Source organism: Artemia sp. Qi Xiang Cuo, chromosome 6 (assembly GCF_049724085.1).
Source record: "Artemia sp. Qi Xiang Cuo chromosome 6, ASM4972408v1, whole genome shotgun sequence".
NCBI classification, from domain to species: Eukaryota; Metazoa; Arthropoda; class Branchiopoda; order Anostraca; family Artemiidae; genus Artemia; species Artemia sp. Qi Xiang Cuo.
Genome location: NC_142799.1, coordinates 57,990,416 through 58,012,924, shown reverse-complemented (window position 1 = coordinate 58,012,924; position 22,509 = coordinate 57,990,416). Strand labels below are relative to the sequence as shown.

Sequence of the window (22,509 nt, the reverse complement as noted above, 5' to 3'; positions counted from 1 at the left end):
TTTTCCCCTTTTAGTTTTTGTTATTGGAGATGCTTCATGGAAACTAAAGCTAGAAGACAGGCCTGAATAATTTCTAATACTAATTTACAAGTTTTCAGTTTAGTAAAGAACTTTTGCTTTATATACATGCATGGGCGTAGTCAGCATAGGGTCTCGGGGGGGGGCAGTTGATAGTGTGATGGAGGGCCTTTTATCAACTGCTTTTCCAAGCATCTCCTTTTTAAACCATATTTAATGTAAATTTGAAGGTCAAAAGGGGGGGGGAGCTGCCCCCCCTGCCCCCCCTCCCCACGCCCATGTATAAATGATTCCAAGAAAATCGCTTCGTAACTTTGCCCATTGATAAATTAAAGGTTCGTTGATTGTCATTTGAACGGTTATAAAATTTATTATAACACCTCATACAAGTATTTTGTAGTCGGAGTCGCAAGTAGTCGAAGTCACAATTGCAGCCGTTTTTTATTATATCACCTCATACAATTATTTTGTATATTCTAGTGTCTGAATGAACTACCATCTAGTGTAAGATATTCGGGAGGAAAAATAGCAAGACAAATATAGAGATAAATAGGCCAAAAGCCTAAAGCGGAATAGGCGTTTATGTGCTATAGATAATTGGTAAAATATCTTTTCGTCAGTTGTCTTCCTCAAAGTTCTGCCAAAGACAATACACATAGAGTGACTAGGTCTCAAAAAGGTAATCTAGACAACTTAACCTTTCTTTCATAATGGGCATAGATGGGGAATCGAATCAGTTTTCCGTAATATTGTTTGGGACGTGGTCATTCAAACGAGTACTCAAGACTACATTTATACTATCCCTCTGTAAAATATGCAACGTGTCTTCACCAGCTTTTGGAAGCACTCACGGAGTGGCGGTTGTAGACCTAGGAAGGGGGCAGCTGCCACCTCCCTAGTTTTTTCTGACATCTGACATTAAATTCCTTTTATTTTATTCACGTTTCAAAGCGTACTCTACTGGTGTGATTACTGAATTTCTAGTATTCTAATGTTGGTTCTAAGAATACTCTTCTGTGTCTTGGTCTAATAAGCATCATCATGCTAAGCAATTTAATTCCGACTGAAATCGAGGTAATTCTTTATGATTACTGCAGTCGGTCCATTCATTTCCTCATCTATAATTTAATTGCCAGTGTCTTAGAATCACTGGATACCATCCAGGCAAAAACATAGACATTTTTCGGGGGGGGGGGCATTTAAAAATATATTTTATTTAGAACTTTGAGTAAGATGCGCCCAGAAATGGGAAAAAGTTAAAGATTTGGGAGGGGGTGGTCTCAGAGCCCACCCTTCTTAGCATACGACACCAATAGCATTACATTCTCTAATCAAAACTGAATATTTCTTTTCTTCTTTTTTTTTTGCACCCAGCAGTATAAATAAAAATTTTGTATGTGCAAACATAGAAAGCCCCTTGCGGATTCTTTTTCATTTTCTTCGGGGCATCGTCCTTTTCCAAAATAGGGTAGGGGAAAGCCAAGATTCGGCCCTTGGGAAATATGTTTTTCCCTAAACTTCTATGATTTTAATTATTGTATAGTGCCAGTGAAACGAATGTGACTTTTCATAACTGTGGCTTAGGGTGCTAAGCAAAAAGCTCCATGCAACTTTCCCTAGACCTCTCACAAAATATATATTTCGTGAGAGCCATTAGAGGGCTATTACTATTCCTCTTACTAAACACAAAAATTTAATTTTGTGTTATATGCTATAACATAAAATAGAGCCTTATAATTATTATAAGGCTCTTTTTATGTTTGATATGTTGCATAAAAATGCACCTGAATGTTTGATTAGTGTGTTTGATCAGCCTGAATATGAAACAAGGAATTTGTTATTAGTTGGAAAACCGGTTAGGAGGTTTACAAGGTCTGCATTTTCGAATTGCCATGTCCTTCCTTCTATATGGGAGTCATTTCCTTATGATATAATTCTAGAAAAGGATAGGCCAACTTTTCGTTGGCTGCTTATGGACTATTGTTTCGGTGTTTATGATTTGGGATTTTTTTTTTTTTTTTTTTTTTAGATAAAGCAGGGAAAAAGTATAGAAGAGTATCGTTATATTAGAATAGTTTAGCATACGGTCTCAAGTGGTGATTTTTTTTTTCTTTCTTTGGATGGGGGGGGGAGGGGTCCATTGATGAGAGATTTGTTTTGTGCTTAGGAGACATAAGCCATAACGCTTATTGGCAAATGTTTTTTTTGTATTGTTCTTTGTTTGTTAATTAGATTCTCTCTCTCAAAGGATGTGATAGCAAATCCATTATGAATTTCAACTAATTCAATATATAAAAAAAATTCATAATAGAATCTGACATATAATATGTTTCGTTTATAATTTAACTATAAGATAAAGTGACTTATACCGTAAACATCAACATAAAAAGATAAGTCACAATGATTTGAAAAACGTAGCTCACTTGAATTTAACTGAAAAATGTTCTCATCATCAACCTATTTGGTCATTGTAAGTTGAGAACTTCTTTTGTTACTGCTCTTTCATGAGTTCTGCGTTCTATCCTTGAAGATATTATCTGAAAATTTGCAACATGTGTCATTTCAGGTTTTATATCTGAGGCAAATTCACCAGAACTTCTTAGTAAAATGGCTCAAAATATTAACTACCCCTACATGAAGATGTCGCCACTGGTTTTGCATGAAGAAATGACTGCTGGAGTAGAGTTGTTGGTAATTACAAAAGTAGATCACGTGTCGGTGATTGCCAAAAATAATTACCAGCTAGAGATGTTTGGAAACTTGGCAGGAGAAGAGAATATATGCGTTGTTAACCAATTCCTGTTCTCATCGAGCAGGTAATTTTACTACGTAGTTATAATAGCTACTTTAGTTACTGTGTACAGAACATAATCAAAATTGTAAAATAACATACCTCCTGTTTAGTTCAGAGAGCTAGAAAATCTACGGTTTTCTATTTGTTTTCCTATTCGTAAGAGGAAAAATCGACTAGAAAAGAACATGGACCTTCTCCAAATTTTCTAATTGGGAGAAATAAATTTTATTACGAAAGAATTCGGCAAATATTCGCCTTGTTAAACTTACGCACCAATTTTAGTTAAAATGTAATCGTACGAATACTACTTATGTTGAGTTCAGTGCGAATATACTACGATTTTGTTAAATAAGTTGAGATTATATCTCTTTTCTAGCTATGCTATGAGATGGACCTTCAAAAGACAGCAGAATGTTTTATTGCAAGAGAACCACTAGTATATAGAAAAAAAAAACAGAGCACTAATTAAATATTTGGTTTTTGTTGTTGAATACAAATACAAAAAGCGACAACAAAAAACTAAGCACAATGTTAGAAATACTAACTACTGAAAATAAAAGCGATAGTTTGACACTCTGGTTTGAGATCTAATTAGAGTTCAGATTGCTAAAACACCTACAGGTAAGATGTATCTGTCAATGCACCTTAATTAATTACATTTAGCCACTTAGCTGTTTTATGACAAAAAACGTTGTATTTTTTTTATTTATTTTTTTCTGATTTTCCTAGATTTGGGTAATTGTGTAAGAATACGTTCTTATTAAGTTGTAAATTTTTTGAGATGTCAATAAAGGAAGCGGATCTTCGGTTTTTTTTTTCTGTTCCACTGTCAAAATTGTCCGACTCTCTCTCTCTGATGCTTTCCATTTTGGTTTCCTATTTTATAATATTGTTCCTCTTCTTTCTCTTGTCATATCATGAACTTAATATTGTAGAATTATTCCCACTTAATGCCAGGCTACATGTAAATATAGTATGTAAGGCAACATAGTATGTAAGGCAATTAGGTGAATATTTTGTCCTCTTTATTTTAGAGTCACTTACATCATTAGAGCCTTCTCTTGTTAGTTATTTTAATGTTTTACCGAATTAGCCTAGGCATTAACATATCTCTTCTACTCGACATTTCGAGAACCATGTAAACTGAATTTTTCACTTGTATTTGCAGAATCTAGTAGAAATGAATAGAAAAAGAGGGAAAGAATTGTAGGAGAGAATTGTAAGCATGAAGCTGTAGATGGTTATCATATGTAAAATTCTGTTGCTATGAAACAGTCAAATTTCGGCTATAACTGGTACTATTTTGAATACTTCCGAATAATTGAGCGCGTACCTCGATGTGTCTTATAATTTAAAACTCAGAAGTTAAATGTGTTCACTTAACAGAGGAAGAACTGTACAATGCCTTACTTTTCAATCTTTTTCCTCTGAGGATACAGCAGGCATTTTTATTTCTTTTTTCATAGGCTCTTGGCTTGGGATTGGATGGTTAGGGATAGTTTTAATCAAAGTTGTTCTTGTTAAATCCTCAAGCTATCCGAAAAAGATTATTGTTTGAGGGGAATTTCCTAAAAAAGAAGGGAGGTAGCTAGCATCTAAGCAAAAGTCTAGAAGAGAAAGCTATCATTGGCAGCACCATAAATGCCAAATAAGTATGTGTACTCGGTTTTTTTTTAGATTCACCCCTCCCCCCTAGAAATTGGCGTTGTTACTGTTCCTGTTTCTTATAACTCATGTGTTGAACCAATACATTCCATGCCTCAGCCAACTCTCTTTTTAAGGGGATAACTTCCTGGGTCCCACTCTCTTAACCCATTGCTTGACCTTAAAAGCAATCTCAAAACCATATGCCAGGGACAAATTATCCCAGTGCCAGAGCCAAAACACTAGGTTCGAGTGCCAACCTAACTGTTACCGTTTAGCTTAATTTAAATTTTGTTGTACTTTCTTAATTCGACTATTTTAGTTTTTATTCTAAATATTATATTTCTAGGAGTGCAGATAATACACGGCTAGCGATGAAACGACTAAAAAAAAGTGGTGTCAAGAATATGGTGGCTATTGGAGACCCAGCAGATTTTGAGCCATTGCTAGTCTTTCAAAATAAAGATTCAAGTTTTGACTTCAATTGGCTCTTTATCAGCCAAGCTGAGCTCGACTCAAACGCTTTTATAGGTTGGTACTTCTGAAAATTTCTTTGTGTATGTCAATAAAGTTTTCCTGACTCGGGCTCCTCGTCCTGAAGAATCTGATGCTAAAACTCAACTGGGACTCATATCTATTCTTGAAGGTTATACTGAGCTACCTTTAAAGCATCCACAGATCTTATCATCCAGCGTATCTTGACAAAAAAAAAACAACTAGGCATTTGATAAATTTTATCCTCATGCTCTGCACAATAAATTAACGCACAAGAAATAAAAATTGACTTTGAAATTTTATTGTTAGAAAATTCATGCTTTTATTAATAGTAAGTCAATTTTGCTTCTGATATTGCAACTGGGTCATTTTAGCCAAATTTTTTCATTGTTACCCGTTTGCACGATAATTATGTCAAGTTACAAGAAAGCCCAAGGCTATGGTAGTTTCCTGGGAGTTGAATTCCTTTCATGGTGAGAAAATAAAAGTCTATTCCATGCCGTTTCAATAATCTCCCAGTTTTGGAAAAAAAAACAACTGTTTATATTTTGTTTTTATCACCTGAGCATCTAGTGGTACTTTTCTTTATATGCGAAGAAACTCCCTTACATCCAAGGCCGCATCAAGGGGGTTATCGGTTTTAAGTTTCCCCCCTCCCAAAACTTTTGTTAGACTCGTAAAAAGGTAACAAAAATTTCAACTAACAAAATTTTGATGCGTTTTGTAGAGTTCTTCTGTAGCCCATGCTCCAACAAATATCCTGGATATGGCCTTGCTTACACCATGAGCCTTCTCTGGAGATGATGTTATTTTTAGCCAACTGACAACAGGGACAAATAAGCCAAATTTTGGAAAGAATTTGAGCTCCTCTTGTATCCGACAGATCAGTAAGACGAACCTGATGCAAAATAAATTTCACCATTGTTAAAACAGCCAGAGAATCATATCCTTCAAATGAACAGTCCATCCTCCAAATTGATCTGATATTAGAGCACAGCCTTTTCATTTATAACCCTATTTTATAATAATATATTGCTTAATTAGTGTTTTGTTGTTTGTTTGCTTTGCAATGGTTTCATGGCAGTATAGTTGAACACATGAATTATTTGTATTTTTCACAGCCTTTAATTAGATTTGTGACATTAAAATTAAATAAATTTTCCTAGCTTTAACTGTATACATTATTATTACTACTAACAAATCACTGCAGCACCAAGCCGCCTGCCGACACAGCTACGCAAGCTCCTCCTCATATACATCCCGCAAGGAGTTCTTATTTCTCTTAAATCTTTCCTTATGACATCCTCCCACTCCATTCGGGGATTGACCTGTTTTTCATTTTGCCCTAGACAGTGGGTCGAAAAGGACAATCTTTGGTAATCTGTCATCCTTTATCCGCTGAACGTGTACTAGCCATCTCATCCTTTCTCTTTCAGCCCTAGAAAACCTTTTACCCGTTAATAATACATGTTGGTGGATTTTAATAGACCCCAAAACATTTCATTTTAACTTAATCCTTTCAAAACTCAAAATATGCTATCACATTAAATATTGTGGACGTCAAGGACCAACTTCGTAGGTAGAAAAATATTAACCTTCAGAAGATAGGGAAACTAATTTACTCTTTTTCAGTTGGTCGTGAATCCGAATAATGCACACAAATTCTCCAGGATATTTCTGAATTGCATCAATACAAATACACTTGTATATAAAATAAAGTCAGCTGGTAATCATTAAGATGTAAACGCAAAAACATGTCTCAGATGTGCAAGTATATAATATTCGATATAACCTAAGATATAACGCTGCAAATGGAAAGCTAATTACACAAATTTTGTCAAATTGTCACAAGGGGAATGTGCTCGCAGCATTTGTGACATAGCCCAATAGGTTCAAACTGCATTTGCTTGATATTTTTTGGTTCAGGGGCTATCTGATTTTCTGTATTTTTATTTTAGGTTTTAACACAAGCAACAAGCTATTTGGTATATATACCATGTTCAACGAAGACCTTGACGAAGCTCGACAGATCAAAAACAAGAGAGTTCAAACTATGGTGAGAACCGTTTATAGTGCCTCTTCCCAAATTAAAAATTTCATTAAAAATAATTGTGATAATGATACTGAATGTGACTTTAGTGACTTGAAGCTACGTTCAAACGGGGATGACGTTAATGATGCTAAAAAAGCCCTTGGATTAGAACGAGACGATGTCAGTGTAGTCATAACAGCTAAATCTAATTCAGGAACTCTTTTTGATGTAGGGAACTTCAATGGTACTAACATTGAAATAAGGAATTTTAGCTTAATAGAAGAAGACGAAGATAAAGATAGCACTGAAACACGCAAATCGGTCATTTGTACGAACATCGAAAGGTCCCTTCTTCAAAGCTTTCATTTAAAAGATGAGGTATGGGTATACGTCGTAATGACAACCAGCTGTATATGTATACTTATTGTTGTTGCTATAATTGTATATATAATGTGTCGCGTGTGGGAAAAAGACAACGTAGAAGGTAGTCAAACATTTACCCTACTGACCCTATTTTCAGTGATTGTATTATACATCACTATTATTCCATATATCATGAATGTTACAGAAATAACATGTTACATACGTACGCCTGTGACAGCCATAGCTCTTGCATTTTTGTTCAGCTTACTAGCTGCTCGAAGTATAATGCTATCAACGACAGCCGCCGAGGCCTCTTCAGGCCATATTAGTGGTTGTGTTCAAGGTACATTATTTGTATTGATGTTTGGCATACAAATTGCTATTACCACCTCTGATGTTATTTATAACGAACGTTTACTCCCTATTAAAGTTATGATGGATACTGGGCTGAAATTTGTTTGCCATGAAAAATGGCTCCATTTACTTATTTCGTATGTTTATGTATTAGTGCTTCTTTTTTTCTTACTTCTGACAACACCGTTTGCGGTCAAATCAAACCGGAATTACTCTGAGGGCCCTTCATTTTGTTTATCAGCTTATTTAATAACAGCTTTGTGGATTGTTTTTACTTCTGGGTATTTTCTTTTAAAATCTGATTGGAAAGATTTTTGTGCTGTAATGATAGTTGTTGGCACTGGAACCACACATTTAATCACAGTTTTCATTCCTAAGACATATATGATGGCCACTTCAGCTGCTGCTGATGCAGTTACTTTGACCATACGCCAATCAAACTTTGAACGAAAGGCAATGAATGGTCAAAGGATATATGAGACAATTCAAGTCCCCTCTATTTCTAGCCATTATGGCCCAGAACCCACAAGGTCAGGCTTCTCTAATTTTAATGAGCCAAAAAACACTCAAAAGGCTGAGTTTTAGAGAAAAATAAAAATATGTTTGAACTAATCCACTTTGATCTACATTGTGTTCAAGTCAGTGGCGGATCCAGGGGACGTGCGCAACCCTAACTTAGTCCAAAGTAGTGTAATTTACTTAATTAACGCAAGTTTGCGTTAGATAAACTTGTTCGTTACGCAAGTCTATCGGATCAACCTATTCTGCCCCCCCCCCCCCCTAAAAAAAATCCTGGGTCCATCCCTGGTTCAAGTAGGTATTATTGTGACTACTTTTTTCCGCAAACACACGAGAAGAAATAATTCTAATTCACGTAAAAAAAATTCCAATCCCCTTTGGCGTTGGTATTTTGACATTCTAGGGAATGAGGGAATGTAAAGTAGTCAACCCTTTAAGGGGATTTGGTACCTTAAAATCATTCTGCGATCCTCAGCGTCAGCTGACTTTCTCAAATACAAATGTCACATCAATGAATTCTCACAAGGAACTAGCTACCACCGAGAGCCGTTGAAAATCTGCCGCTTGACTGTGAAATTTGATTGAAAATACAATTATATTTTACATCCCCTTTGTCGGCAGGGTTTTCAACCAAAGCTAGTAATACCATAGGTAACTCTCAAAGCTGCCAAATTATTAAATTTCCGTTGAGCTAATGTTTTGCGCTTTCCTAGCAGCTATGCTAGAACTTTCGTAGGAACTGCCCTTTCCTTAACATAAGAAAGAAAATTCTGCTTCGTTTAATCGAAAAAATCAAAATCCTCCCTTTCTAGAGATGTACGTCTCATTAAAACTGAATATCTCCGGCACAGAGCGAAACAGGTTAAATGGTTTTTCTAAGATCTTTGTGAATGTAGGTGTCGGCTTTTATTTTTCAATTGTTTATTCGTATCTTGTATTCAAGCTCTACAATTTATGGTAAGACCGCCCAATCAGACTTAAATAGCTTAGCCACACAAACTAATAAAATTTATAATAAACGAGGGTAGCTCTTTAAGATATCTAATCCCCTTAATACCATCATCATCTAAAAATTCGGATTTGAACAAAAGTTTAAAGCAGAGCGGAATGCAATATAAAAGAGAATACAGTAATAAACAAAAAAGAAATGATAATAATAATATAAAAATAGTTTTAAAAATAAGGTCGCCAAATCAGCCCTGTTCCAACTCGGTCATAGTACTGATCCAGGGGCAAATGCAAGCAGCGGTTTTGCCAGAACCAAGGAAAATTTCACCACATTTCTGTAACAAAGTAGATAGAGCTAGACCTGCTACCGAGAATCTCGCAATTACGGCCAAAATTTTAACAAGAATTAGTAGAGACATTGATGACGAGGTTGGCACAGGAATTGAATCCGAATAGTCCTTAGTCTTTCAAACTGTAACCGTAAATATTAGCGTGAACAACTGCACACAGTTGGGAGTAGGAAAATCCCCCTTCAGAATGGTCGGAAGGAATCAGTTTTCTATAATATGGTGCCTAAAAATTGAAACTCAGTTATGGAAATATGCGTAAAAACAGGGTAAATTTATCCTAGCTATCCCTTATTATTCTGAAGATCTAATAATGGATCAAGATAAGCAATTCCTCCCAGAAACTAAAGAGCTTGTTTCAAATAATTTGTTAAACTAAGTTAGCAAGTGACAATAATTCTTTTAGTGGATATTTATTTATCGGTGGTATTTGTAGAGGCATGTTGACTTCATTCGTACGGCCACGACTGGGACAAAAATATTTTAGTCTGACTAACTCAAGTATGGGTGCCACCAAAGGTGGGGGCATAAGGGCAATGACCCCCTGCACTGAGAATAAAAAAACGCTTAAGAATTGTATGAAAACGAAATTTTAGGAATCCTCCCACTTAGATTATAGTAGGAACAGCTCATGGTAGTGCATGCCCATCGTCTAGGAACGTTTCCCTGTGGCACTCTTCAACTCAAAAAAGCCTAACTTAATCTGCTGAGTACTATAATGAAACCACTTTATTTAGTTACTTACTATAATTTTCTTTCATTTCAACCATTGAACAAATACTACTGCAGTGAAAAATTAAATACTCTTGTTTCCACTCTCCTGTAATATTATTTAAAAATCTGAGATACACCCTTTAGTTCTCGGCACAGGATAAGTAATACCTAGAAAGTAGGGGTAAACCAAGGATATTCTATTCTTCATAATGACTAACGGTTGTTTTAAACATCCTGAGCTCACATAGCTGCTTTATTTTTAGACAAAGTGTGACTCACGCATAACAGATGCATCCGAAACACAAGCATACTCATTCCAGATCGGATTATTCCGTTCGTTAAAATGCAAACCGTAAAACTAGAAACATGAGATTTTTTCTTAACCGGTCCGTTTTTAACGACTCAGTTGAAACGTTCCAACAGAGTAATTAGACCGTGACGACGCATTGACTTGCAGCAAAAAACGGATAAAATCAAACAGTTAGTGGTAACGAACTGTAAGTAAGAAGCGACCCGGCTCAATAGTAGCCAAAACTCTAAAAAACGGAGTTTTGATACCAGTAGATACATCAAAAGAATTGGGTTGTTATGCTTATTTCAAATATATAAGTTTCATCAATTTTAATCTTACCCATCAAAAGTCACGAGCCTGAAAAAAATTTGCCTAATTTTCGAAAAAAGGGGGAAACACCCCTAAAAGTGGTAGAATCTTAATGAAAATCACACCATCAGATTAAGTGTATCAGAAAACCTTATTGTAGAGGTTTCAAGCTCCTATCTAAAAAAATGTGGATTTTGTATTTTTGCCAGAAGAATTAAACGGATACGTGTTTATTTATTTGTTTTTTTCCCCAGGGGTGATCGTATAGATCCAGTGGTCCTAGAATATCGCGAGAGGACTCATTCGAACGGAAATTAAAAGTTCTAGTGCCTTTTTTAAGTGACCAAAAAAATTGGAGGGTAACTAGGCCCCCTCCTATGCTAATTCCTTTCTCGAAGTCACCTGATCAAAATTTTGAGATAGCCATTTTGTTCAGAAAAGTAAGGAAAGTAAGGAGCGCCATTAAAACTTAAAACGATCAGAAATTACTCCGCATATGAAAGGGGCTGTCCCCTCCTCAACGCCTCACTCTTTACGCTAAAGTTTGGCCCTATTTTGTAAAACAATAAAAAAAACTTTAGTGTAAAGAGCGAGGCGTTGAGGAGGGGACAGGCCCTTTCATATACGGAATAATTTCTATTCGTTTTAAACTTTAATGACGCTCCTTACTTTCAGTTAAAATAACTTGTTTTTTTATTGGATCTACTATATATCAAAACGAATTCATGTCATTCAGCTTCAAAACATAATACTTATACACTGATCTTCCAAAAACCCTTGAAAGCAAATAGACTCCCAGGAAACATTTGAAAATGGGAACCTTACTTTCTTTACTTACTCTTACTTTCCTGTAAAGACATGAATGTGTGAGATATGTCTTCTGGTTTGGACACGATTTATCTTCTTTAGAGACAAAAATAGAGAGAAAATACCTTTGCCGTGTTAAAAACAATATACGAATACTTTGACATACTGAAAAAATCACGTGCAGCGGCTCAACGGGTGCAACTTTTTTTCAAATGAGATTCACACACCCCCCCACCCACCCTCCAAAGACAAACAAGCTAGATCTGCCGATCCATTGTTTCCCCTTTTAAGATTTTTTTTCAACAGTTACAGGTTCTTAGTGCTTCAAGAAGTGGTTGTCACCATTTTTTACTTGCGGTGAAAAAAAACTTTTAATGCCAAACTTTTTCTCCTTTGTTAAACGGTAAAAAAATTAATGGTGTCTTCTAGAACTCAATTATATTTAACGGTAATTAACTATTTATTACTATATTCATTCCTTCACAACCAACACGACAAAATTGTAAGCAGTTTGAATTATTACAAGTGTGGAATGGACTGTAATGTTATTCCCTTTTATGTATTATACTAGCATTGTAGCGGGCTGAATTTGTTTTTATCTGCCGTTTTAGGCTGAAGGTAATACCAAACAACTAATGATCAGTAATAATAATTGAGTTCTGAAATTTTTCCCAAGTTTCACTTTTTCTCAGTGAATTACAAATTACAGATTTTTAAAGGAAACGCTTATCACAGTCATACGCCAAATTAGCAGAGCAGACATATCCTCGAGCAATAAATTCAAGCTTTTAAATCTATAGAAGAACACTGAGTGAAACATTGAAGATAAAATACTTTATTTGAAAAAGTACAATATACAGCTTAGAAAACACGCAAATTGCAGAAAAATTAGAAATAAGAACACACAGATACAACAACGAAAAAAACAACACAACTACCAATATTCCGGCTGTCAAGGGGAGACTAATTCAGCCATCAGAAGCAATAAGACAAAGCTTTAAAATTTTCAGTAAAACAACAAATACTAAAGCTGAATGAAGATTCTTGTTCCGGATAAAGATTAATTAATCAGGTAACTAGAGAGCTGTTTAAACATTACCCATAAATACATATTTAACTTACATCTCGGATGCGGTAGCTCATGGTGTTACAGGACGTTCTTTCTAATTCTTAGATGAAAAGTCCATCTCTTTAAACTAAACAAATTGCATCAATCGGGTTAATCTGTTTCTATCTCGTTTCATTCTCAACACACTTAGATAAAAATAAAAAGATCCACCAGAGCCATTGCTGGCGCATAGGCTATCTAATCGACCTTTCAGTTGCTGGGAACTCACTTAAAACTTTACATTGCCCCGTCATTAATGTGAATTTGACAGCCGTCTGTGGCGGTAGTCATTTATTTACTTAATGTTGCTCTATATCCTTGAGTTTACTTTTATTTTAATTGAGTAGAATATTCTCTTAAAAAAATATTCTCCTATTTGAATAGTTTTATTGGATATTTACCGTTATTAGTCGCAGCTTTACCATCTCCTCACTATTCTATGACTATCAAGTAGGTCTTTTTGACTGTTTTTCCTTCATGTAAGGTAATCATGCAAGGTTAGACGATTATTCGATAACAGAAGTTTTTGTTGTATCGAAATAGAAATCAGTTGTTTCCTTTGTAAGACTTTTCATCTATCATTAAAATTTGTTAACTGTTTTTGTGTTATTTCTTGTTTTCTTCTTCCTTAGTTGGAGACACTAATGCATGATCTTCATGCAACTTAAAGCCTTGCAGCAGCTGAGATCGAACTCTGAGTCTCGTATTACAGAGCACAGACCAATCCTACTGTACCACCACAGAGTTATTTCTTGTTTTCTATTTTATTATTATTGTTTATTTTTTTTTTGTCTTTAATATTTTGTTTTTACGTGGTTTATTTCATTGTTCCCCATCCACTAATTCCAATTGAGGTATATAACCAAGGCGCTACCCAGTATAAAATACTTGGATTTAGCCTCTAGCTACAACTAAAAGAAAAACGAAAAAGCTCATTTACTTTATATCTTAAGGAGTGAAGTGCAACCGTCCACTCAAAAACTTATGAGGAGGACTCTGATATGAAAATGGAAGTAGGTTTAGTTGGGAGGAGATTTAATTGGGCAGAGAGCTGCATAAACTTTTATTGTAACATGCCCTCCATAAGACAAAGTAAAATTTTAAGCTTTAAAATTCTGTTCATACTCTTTTTCACCTCCCAAATTCTTGCAAGTTTAGTTTCATTGATTTAAATAAAATATAATAGTAAAGTTAATAGCATTTTATTTTTATTAGTGATAGTTTCTCTATTATATTAGTTATAATAATTAAAATTTTTAATTGATAATATTAGTAATAATACTAATAGAGCCTTGAAATTACCAAAATTAATAGGAGAAAATAATAACACTGAAAAAAAAAAAAATCGTGTCCTGTTAACACTTACCTATGTTGAGAAATTGTGAGTAAATTTCACAAAACAGTAAATCAGTTCAAGAAAGCTTAAAACCCGCTAATTTAGGTTACTTAGCTTCATTTTCATGTATAATGTACCTAACTACCCTATAAAAACTAAGATTGATTTAAGTCAAGATCTGTCCTGTCTATTACCATTAAAAATGTTGAGAGGAAATCCTACACAGAAGAATGAGAAACTTTTCTTGTGTATTAAACAACAAAATATGAAGATAAGCATCAACCAGAGCGAAAATTTTTCAAAAAACAAAATTTCAAAAATATACAAATGCACAAACAGGGCATATAGAGTCGGTAAACTGTCAATGCCTACCTCAAGTCTGGCTCTTAGATGCTCTTCTTAACAAATTAGTACTATTTTACTATATTTTACTTATATATTTAATAGCTTTCCGGCCATTCCGATATTTGAACTGGGGATATTTGAAGACAAAACGAATTGACGGAATAAGGCAAAGATAAAGCAATCAAAATAATTGCATTTTTCATAAGAACATTTAGCACAACTGAAGAACCATTAGCTTTAAGTAAACAGTGAGAAATTTAGAAAAATAGCTTTGTAAAAAAATTTGGAACAATTGTGGGCTATGGTATATGTCCTGCCCCTTCACCCTCTCATCTTCGTTTCGGCAAGATGGCGTCAACAAGTTGACTTTCTATTCCAACGACTGTTAGCATGTTTTTTCTTTTTTTGACTTTCTATTCCAACGACTGTTAGCATGTTTTTTTTCTTTTTTTGCTGACAGGGATAAAGGAAAAGCTCTTTAAGAGGGTCAATCAAATTCATGACCTAAATAATAAAACACACTATGAAATAAAGCAACAGAGAGACATTCTGAGAAATAACAACACGGGAGCAATATAAACTCACGAGAAAAGCCAGCGCAGGCAGTAGCATTAAATAAAATTTAAAACGAACACAGGATCTGACATTTTAGAATATGCCTAATTACAGCGATAATTCATTAAATACAAAAAACAGAAGAAGAAAAGATTATGCAATCTAACTAAATTCAATATAAAGAACATTAAATTGATCAAAATGTAAAGAAAGCCAATTGAAAACAGTGTATTAATGAAAATCAGTTAAAACCCATATTCAAGTAAACGAAACAAATACAAAGGCCAGGTTGCAACAAATGTATTCCTTAGGAAAAAAAACATGAATAAAAACTTTCCCATTGAATCACAAGAAATTAAATAACAGAAAAAATAGCTGCTCTAAAAACCCGTAAAGATAATATAGAGATAAGTAAAGGTACAAAATTACCGCTTTTTTGCACTGGTATTCGAACGAACCCAAAAGACAGGCAAGGCATAAGCAAAATCAAAAAATACAATCTCGGTGATTGGAAAGTTTGTTCAGTAACAAATTACTGATTACTCAAAACTAGTGAAACTAAAACTCATGGTAGGATCAGATAAATAACTCTTAGAATTCATCAAACTCGTACTTTAACAGCTAGGGTAAGATTAAAAAAATTGTACTAAAACCACTTTTTTAGCTTTCAGACTCACCCCCCCTCCCATTCCCTATTAAAATATTTATCTCATACCCTCCCGGTTCAAGATGTTGAGTTGTAAGGGTTTATTTGTAGTTTTTAAGAAAACTGAGCATGACTTTACTGCTTACAATCCTATTGTTTTTAATCCAATTGGTTTTCCCTTTCTTGTTTAAGTCCATGTCCTCTTTAGTCCCACTACTCTTTATGAAATAAATACTTCCAGCTAGTCTGTCTGAGATAGACCCAAATTCTGGAATTTATTTGAGAGGATGGGAGCAAGTTCGTCAAATTTAGACACTTTGAAAATTAAACTAAAATGTAAACGTACTATAAAAATTGTGAAATTTCCAAGGGGGTCAAAGATCCACTCCAAGTGAACACGCCTCACCTGAAATTATTAAATCGCAAAGCTAGGGCTATTACAAGTGAATATAAGGGTCTATCAACATAGAGCCAGAATTCGAAATTCCTAAATAAGAAAACCCAGACAAATGATAGAAAACCAACTAACCGAAATTTCATTGGCAAATAAAATTATATTGACTTTAAGGTTCAGTGTCAAACGACATAGCCGCCCTTAGAAGAAGCCGTAGTAGGAAAATTCATGGAAGTATGCCTATTTTGATAAACATAATTAATTAGTTTAGAATTTTATTAATCGTAGATATACGCATATAAAAGCATACTTAGACTAAATAATATTGGCACCTCTACTAGGCTTACAGTAAGCAGAAAGTAGAGTGAATTCACATATTTTAAAAGCAGTGTTATACACGGACGCCCAAAAGGCTGAGGCTGGCTGAATGATGCTGCCTTATTGTTATATTTTTGCTCTAAGATTTCTATTATATAGCATTAAAAGTGCCAATTAGACCAGGTAAGCCCTCCCCCCCCCCCTTGAACTCAGCTTATGGGCGCCCATGGTGTTATAGCATTATTTAATGCTTTGTTACAAATGTCTTTTCACATGAATTAGCACAATCATGTCAATGACAGTGTTATATATGAGGTAAAAATCAATGATGCGATATTAAAATCAAGATAAGTTCATAATATTAAACCAATTGAAATAACAAAAAGGACGATTTTCAGGTGAGTATTTAATGGCACAAATTATTTGCATGCTTGATCTAAACTCGTTCGTCAAGCATTTAAACTGAAGCTGGGTTCCCAAACTCCATTATAATCAATCGTGATGAATTATCTGTTATAATCATAAGAATTTTGTATTATTACAAGTACAGAGTGGACTGCAATATTAGTCCGTTTTATTCATTATAAACATTTTATATACTGAATCTGTTGTTATCTGTCATTTTAGACAGAAGGTTATAGCATGTAATTAATGGTATAGAAAGTAATTAATTATAATTGAGTTCTGGAACACATCTTAAGATTATTCTCAACTTTAACGATTTTCTGTTATAAAAATGCTCTTCTGCCATCTAGCGTCCCCATGGACAATTGCTAATCTCATTCGAGAGTTGATAATGTCGGTTAATTTTTTTGCTGACATAATGGTAAGCGCTTGTAACAACTTTCATCAAGACCCGCTATAAGAAGAAAAGGTAAAGAATGTAAAGGATACGGCACTATACTCTAAAGTCCGAACCAGCGGGGACTGAGCCAAGAAGTACAACGGGAGCCAGCCATCCTTCACTTTCACACACCCTTCCTCCTTACCTTGCCCAGATTTGTCCAGGTACCCATGTAGAGCTGGGTCGAACGCTGGCTGAAACTACAGAGACACAGCCCTGACTCCCGTTCAAAACCAAATGACAAGCGACACCAGGACTCGAACCCCTGTCCTCACGGACACAGCGTCATCAATGAGATCAAACTAGCATAGGGTTAATTTAGTAATATAGGAAATCGACAATAAATGAAAACTAAAACGTACACGCATTGAAGTTTGTGTATATTTATTCTTTATCTTGCGACATACTAAAAAAATGTGATTTGAATATCACACAATGCACAAAGCATTGCGTATGATTGCTAGATGGCAGCACATTTTTAATATCAGTAAGGACAATGGAGGTAAACCATCTTATAAATTTGAAATATCTCTAATCCCATCCTTAAAGCTGATCCGGTTTCAATTTATAGCAATTTTTCCAAACTTCAAAAAGACAGACAGTCGAGTGAAAGCGATAAAAAATCGCAAGCGGTAATGTAACCTGAGAAACAACAGACCATGCCCAAATTCCAAAAAAATCAAGTTGCAGAGGGTGTGCCTCTGCCCGAGATTTTTCAAATATATTCAAAGCCCACATAGCATAGTTGGCCACAAATAAAAACGTTACCACCTGCCTCCCTGGTTTCTTTTTCACCTGTTCCAGATTCTTGGCAACGCGACGCATAGCATTTAAAACAAAAAGTGTTTGTCCACATGTTTGTAAAAGATTGGCTAATGATGCAAAGAGCATCAAAGGACTTGAACTTGATGAAAAATAACTAGCCGTTATTGTAAAAATACAATAAACCATAATGCCAGTTTGTGAAATAACTAAAAGTGCATTATCGAGCTTAAGACGTGTTCTCATGCTTCGAAATCGTAAAACCCTCATTTCATAAATCCCTAATAAAACAGATAGCAGTGTAACTGTATACAAAGTGAGTTCAACACAGTTTAAAGCAACAACAGCATCCTTACGCAAGCTTGGCTGATCTACAAGAATAAAGTACAATATGAGACTCAATATGGCCGATACAAACAGTATAACTCCAATGAATAGACCACGATTTGAATGAGATCCATCTAGTGACTGCTTAGATTCAGGTATGCGGACTTGAAGCAATGATGATCGTTCGTATGTCGTTTTTAATGTTCGTCGCCAAATAACAAAAAGTATGCCTTGAAGAAAATTAGATTTGAATAGTTATTAGAAACAAAACACTGGAAATTAAGTTAGCAAGTAGAAATTTTTAAATTGTCTTTTTTACTAATTCTAACGCTAAGAACAATCATGGTCAAATTTTAAGCTTGAACAAGCAATTCTTTTTAATGCTAAAAGGCTTGTTTTTAGCAAAATCGAGACGTTAATAAATCTTAATTAACTAATTGAATTATACGTATTAATCAATTTTCTCATCAGCAATGGTTTCTACGTAATAGTTTGTCAGTAATTATTAAAACGATTTTTCAGCAAAAAAATTATTAAGAAATTTACTTTTTATAAAATTCGGAGATGATGAGTGATTGTTTACTTTAGAATGTCACACAAATATGGCACAAAAAATGAGCCAATTAAACAAAGTGTAAAACTTGATGTTACAAATTAAACTAAAAATAAGAAAGAAGAAAATGGAATAGAACAAATTGGAAAATTCATGGATTATATTTGGTCATGTTCAATTAATTAAAGATTTAAAAAATATGATTAAATTCAATTCCGTGCTTGGAATTTTGTGCCATATTAAATCATTATTGAAAACCCCACCCTGACTTCTTCCTGAGCAAAATGTAAAAGAAAAACGCTCCTTTTTTTACTCGTTTTCCTCAATTCTTTTGTTTCCAACTTCGTTTTCAACTTTTTTTTGTCACATAAATTTGTTTAATTTTGTGAGCCATTTTTTGACCACTTGCGAATCTGTAATCACTTCCAATTTTTTTCAGTACATGCACTTCCCGTGACATTGCAATAATAAAACACCGAAATTCCCCCTCGTGCATACCCCCTCGCCATCCCAGCCTTCTTCGAACATTAACACGTAACTGGGCATAGCAACAATTATAAAACAAAAAATTATATGTTAGAATTGATAGTGAAGTGGTTAGCACACTTGTTTGCAGCCATGGCAACTTAAGTTCGAATTTTAGAAATGACATTTTTTTTTAAATACGTGTTCTCTTTCAAAATGTTGAAGGTCAACGAAGCAAAAATAATGAAAACTTATTACTTTCTGATCAGAAGTTCAAAATTCTTTGCAGTATTGCGACAGAAAAATTCCGTTACTAAAACCGGAAATCTATAAAGTCGAAAAGTAAATATAACATTTTTCTGAACTTGTTTTAAAACCGGACTAAAAAGTAGATAATATTTTTTTTTGAGAATCTATGAATATAAGTGAAAAAAGGGGCGCCAAAACAGACTAGGCTTTACATTACCTGATCTTTTTAACTCGTTTTCCTCAACTCGCCGACTTGTTTCGTTTATGCCTTCAACTCTTAGAACAATTTTATATCTGTGTTAAGTAAAGCCCAATCCGTTTTGCATCCCTTATTTTCACTCATATTCATGGATTCTCAAGAGAAAAATTACTTTCTACTTCTGACTCCATATTGAAAAGGAATTTTTTAAAAACGTTGCATTTAATATTCAACATAAATTTTTTCTGGCTAGAACTTGGTTTTAAGCTAGCCAGAAGAACAAGCAGAATTTTCATGAACTTTAAAGAAAAAAATCGACAAATTTTTTACAAGCTGCTTTTGATATTTGATGTCTTTAGTTCGTTTACAAACTAGATTTTTGACAAGGAAGCAACATTTTTGGTTTTAAACGCTACACAGATAAATTTGCAACAAAATAACTTTATCTGCAATTCATTAACAAATCATTTTAAACGACTGATAAGACTACATTGCCTTTCATAATACAAAAAGAATGCAACAAAGAAAGATTAACAAAAAAAAGCCAAACTTCTTTACAAGAAAAGAACTCGGAGTAAAAACAAGAATGAAAACGACATCAAATTAATCACAAAGAGAATGAACCAATAGAGCAATTACAGGAGACAAAAAATGAGAAAGAAAAGGACAAATAAAGAGAGACAATAAACTATTTACAGTTTGATTAATCTTAAAACATTTTAGCTTGAACCAGGGACTTAGGTATGGTGTAGCTCAATGCAGGTATAAACATATTTTAATCAAATGATGGGAACATGACAATATGTAAACAAATCAATTAATATAAAAAGTATAGCAACCTACAGGTTATAAGAAAAACCTAAACAGAACAAAAAAACAAAGTAAATAAAAGTTCAAATAGGGATAAACTCCTTTTAATAGACAGTGATGATAGAAATTCACAAAAATACCAGATATTTCGGTCACATATACAGTGACCGTCATCAGTAGTAAAACTCTGAGTTTTACTACTGAGGACGGTCACTGTATATGTGACCGAAATATCTGGTATTTTTGTGAATTTCTCTCATCACTGTCTATTAAAAGGATTTTATCCCTATTTGAACTTTTATTTATCGTCATGGAAAGGCAGTGTGGTCTCCGAAATTATCTAAAAAAAACAAAGTAAAACATAAAAATGTCATTAGGACAAGCGTGTGTGGTCCGAAGGTTCAAACACCTGCCAAATGAAGCGAGTGGAGGAAGACAAAAACTTTCCAGGTCAAACTTTCCAGAAAAGATAGACAAAATATTTACAAAGGCAAACGGCCAAGGGTGTAGAGGGGGTGGAAAATGCGAACATACAACGTTTTTCGCTAGCTAAAAAGCCAGTGAAGCAGCTCTTGTATATTTATAATTTACAGATAGATGAGGACACGTCGCAGAAAATACCCCAATGATAACTAAAACTCCACTTATAGCAGAGTCACAAGTGGCCCCGATCTCCCTCAAAACTCAAAATGTGACAACTTATCCTAGCATTTGTACATTAACTTTTTGTCTATCGAAAACTTATATCCGGCTCTATCTATGTATTTAACATTTTGTAATGTCTATACATAATAAATATCTATTACATAGCTGTGTTTATTTTTTATTTTTACACACCCCTTCAGACAATAAAGGCTCCTGTGTACGTGTTGGATAGGTCAATATACAATACAACATCGAGATAAAAAAAAAAAAAAAAAAAAAAAAAAAAAAAAAAGAAGTACACAAAACTGACATGGCAATTGTAATTAGTATTTCTTCAAGCTAAATTTATTGGGCAGAAACTCAAAAAATTAACAAGAGTAATAATTCTCCAATAACTAATAAAAAAAAACCTCGGTTTACTTAAACAAATTTCTTTCCTGTTTTTATTTCTATTTTACTTGAAATGAAACCTCATAGTGAAAGCAAAAAGGACTTTATTGCCCCGAAACACTGGGGAAACACTTACACTACTACCGTTACCACTGCTACTACTGCTGTAACTACTACTATTATTATCATAGCCATTACTATTGCAGCCACTACTATTGCTATTGCTATACTACTTAGATTTCACAGAAGTTTATCGCCAGAATTGTCCCCATGTATCCAAGTGCTTACACGTACGTGGCTTAATTTTTAGCTAGTTTAATTGGCTTAATTCTAAATTATTATTAGGTTTTAAAGCGCCAACACTTATTCTTTTATCAGTTTCTAAAATTCTTTGTTCTCAAGAGTAAAAGCTCCTTGGAAGTTAATGTTATTATCTTGGGCCCAATTAACAGGATTAATGAAGTTTTTATTTTAAAACTACAGATAGTTTTAGGTACCTGTTTGACTGACCGTATATCAGACAACAAGCTGTACGAAAGATATGGTTCTACCCCAGTTTCAAGGAATATAGTGAAGGAAAGGTTGAGATGACTAAGATGCGTTTTACGGATGAAGGATGGCAGATTCCAAACGTTGTTCTTCATGACCATCTATTTGGAACCAATCGAAACGGGTAGGGGTCATCCCCCAATGGGTTTGGAAGAGGTCATAAGGAATTATTTAAAGTAAATTGGAAACTCCTGGAAGGGGGTAAGGAATGAAGCTTGAACAGGTTGGGGTGGAGAAGGAATGTATGCAGCTGTGTTGGCCTTTTGCGGCTTGGTACTGCAATGAGTTGTTAGTAGTAGTATTAGTAATAATTAGTCTGATTGAAAGCCGTTACTTTGCTCCTCGAAAATTTAGCTTTAGTATTCCTGTTAATATTAA

At 34.4% G+C, this 22,509-nt stretch overlaps 2 protein-coding genes across 2 annotated transcripts in view; one reads left to right on the top strand and one right to left on the bottom strand.

The window, feature by feature from the left end:
- Positions 1 to 11,170, top strand: part of boss (G protein coupled receptor bride of sevenless) — a 28,351-nt gene extending 17,181 nt beyond the window's left edge. Inside the window, exons 5-7 of the mRNA XM_089090279.1 lie at positions 2,585 to 2,834; positions 4,806 to 4,987; positions 6,910 to 11,170. Coding sequence (XP_088946405.1) covers positions 2,585 to 2,834; positions 4,806 to 4,987; positions 6,910 to 8,285 — 1,808 coding nt within the window. The 3' untranslated portion in view covers positions 8,286 to 11,170. The remainder of the gene's footprint in view (positions 1 to 2,584; positions 2,835 to 4,805; positions 4,988 to 6,909) is intronic.
- A 1,285-nt stretch (positions 11,171 to 12,455) lies between these two features.
- The window catches only part of LOC148951441 (proton channel OtopLc-like), a 33,980-nt gene continuing 23,926 nt past the window's right edge, over positions 12,456 to 22,509 (bottom strand). The window contains exon 7 of the mRNA XM_089090888.1: positions 12,456 to 18,501. Coding sequence (XP_088947014.1) covers positions 17,726 to 18,501 — 776 coding nt within the window. The 3' untranslated portion in view covers positions 12,456 to 17,725. The remainder of the gene's footprint in view (positions 18,502 to 22,509) is intronic.